The sequence below is a fragment of the Etheostoma spectabile genome, chromosome 23 (assembly GCF_008692095.1).
Source record: "Etheostoma spectabile isolate EspeVRDwgs_2016 chromosome 23, UIUC_Espe_1.0, whole genome shotgun sequence".
In the NCBI taxonomy this organism is placed as follows: Eukaryota; Metazoa; Chordata; class Actinopteri; order Perciformes; family Percidae; genus Etheostoma; species Etheostoma spectabile.
The window spans coordinates 11,918,404-11,919,658 of NC_045755.1; the positions used below are offsets into that span (position 1 = coordinate 11,918,404).

Below are 1,255 nucleotides of genomic sequence, written 5' to 3' on the forward strand. Positions count from 1 at the left end.
TCTCTCTCTCTCTCTCTCTCCCTCCCTTCTCTTTCACCCTCTCTCTTCTCACCCCCCAGCGTACCGGTGGGTTGTTCAGCAACCACGTCAACTACTACAACCAGAGCGATGGCCACAGTTCCTTCCCACAGTCCTTCACTACCCAGCGTCCCTTGCATATCAGCCAGAAGGGCTCCCCTTGCGAAGGCGAGAGCCCGTCCCACGAGAAGCTTATGGACTCGACCCATTTCACCCCTTCCTCTTACTCCTCATCAGGCTCCAACGCAAACATCAACAATGCCAACAACACTAGCATGGTCGGGGTGACAACCCAGGGCATCAGTCGATTCCCAAGCCCGTCCATTAGCACTGTGGACGGGCACACAGGACAGCCGCTCACCCCTGTCCTGCTGCCGAGATCTGCATGGTGCTTTCCTCCAAAGAGGTGAGTGCAGGCCAGACAGCAGGTTACATCTGTATTGTATCAAGTGTTTAACATTTCTTTCTTTTAATGACTTGGTGTTTTGGAGTCTTTTATCCTTTCCTATTTAATGTGCTCTTGAACTCGGGCAATAATTATTAGTCTGTCTGTTTCATTTCCTGACCATCATCACAGATATTTGGTAACATAACAAACAACAAGACATTTCATTGCAGACATAAATGGTCTTCTATTTCCTTCACTTTCTTTTTTCCTTCCTCCTCTCTTTCCCTGTCTCTTGTCTCTGGTGGCAAGCAGGACGTGTTTTTATGACACCTTCATGCGGTATGTTGCCAGGGGACAGAGAGAGAAAGTGTGTGTGTGTGTTTGCGTGTTGTGCTGTGTTAGTCCCCTAACTGCGTGCTAAAGGTTTCATAATGCTACATAAAATGGCATCGCTGTCAGAGTGCTATAGTGAGACATGCTATGCACATAATGCTTTAGTTGCTATAGCAAAAGCCCGGCTCTATGCTGTTACTATAAAATCTGCCGCCAACGCCATGGATAGACTGTTTGGTGCAACATGACCAAACCATTCCTATCAAAGGCTCTTATTGCTGCTGTCTGGGTTAGACACAATGTCTGCTCTTTGTCTTATGTTCTGCTCTTTGTGCTCTGAACCTTTGCTCTGGATAGTAATAGTCTAGCAGTGCTTGACCCCCAAATTCCACAGGATGCGGAACGGCTGCGGATCAGCTCTGCTGCGTGATCTGTGCTCCACCGTCCGTCAACACCCACCAGGTCCGGATTTGTTTTGCGGAACGGCTGCGGCCACGACTGACAGCTGAAGTCTCG

General features: G+C 48.8%; 1 protein-coding gene across 9 annotated transcripts in view; it reads left to right on the forward strand.

The window, feature by feature from the left end:
- The window catches only part of cacna1c (calcium channel, voltage-dependent, L type, alpha 1C subunit), a 199,899-nt gene that overhangs the window by 193,847 nt on the left and 4,797 nt on the right, over positions 1-1,255 (forward strand). For 8 of the 9 annotated variants that reach the window (XM_032504750.1, XM_032504753.1, XM_032504751.1 and 5 more), the window contains 2 exons: positions 60-424; positions 719-745. In XM_032504750.1, coding sequence (XP_032360641.1) covers positions 60-424; positions 719-745 — 392 coding nt within the window. The remainder of the gene's footprint in view (positions 1-59; positions 425-718; positions 746-1,255) is intronic. The other variant, XM_032504758.1, reaches the window with a different exon arrangement.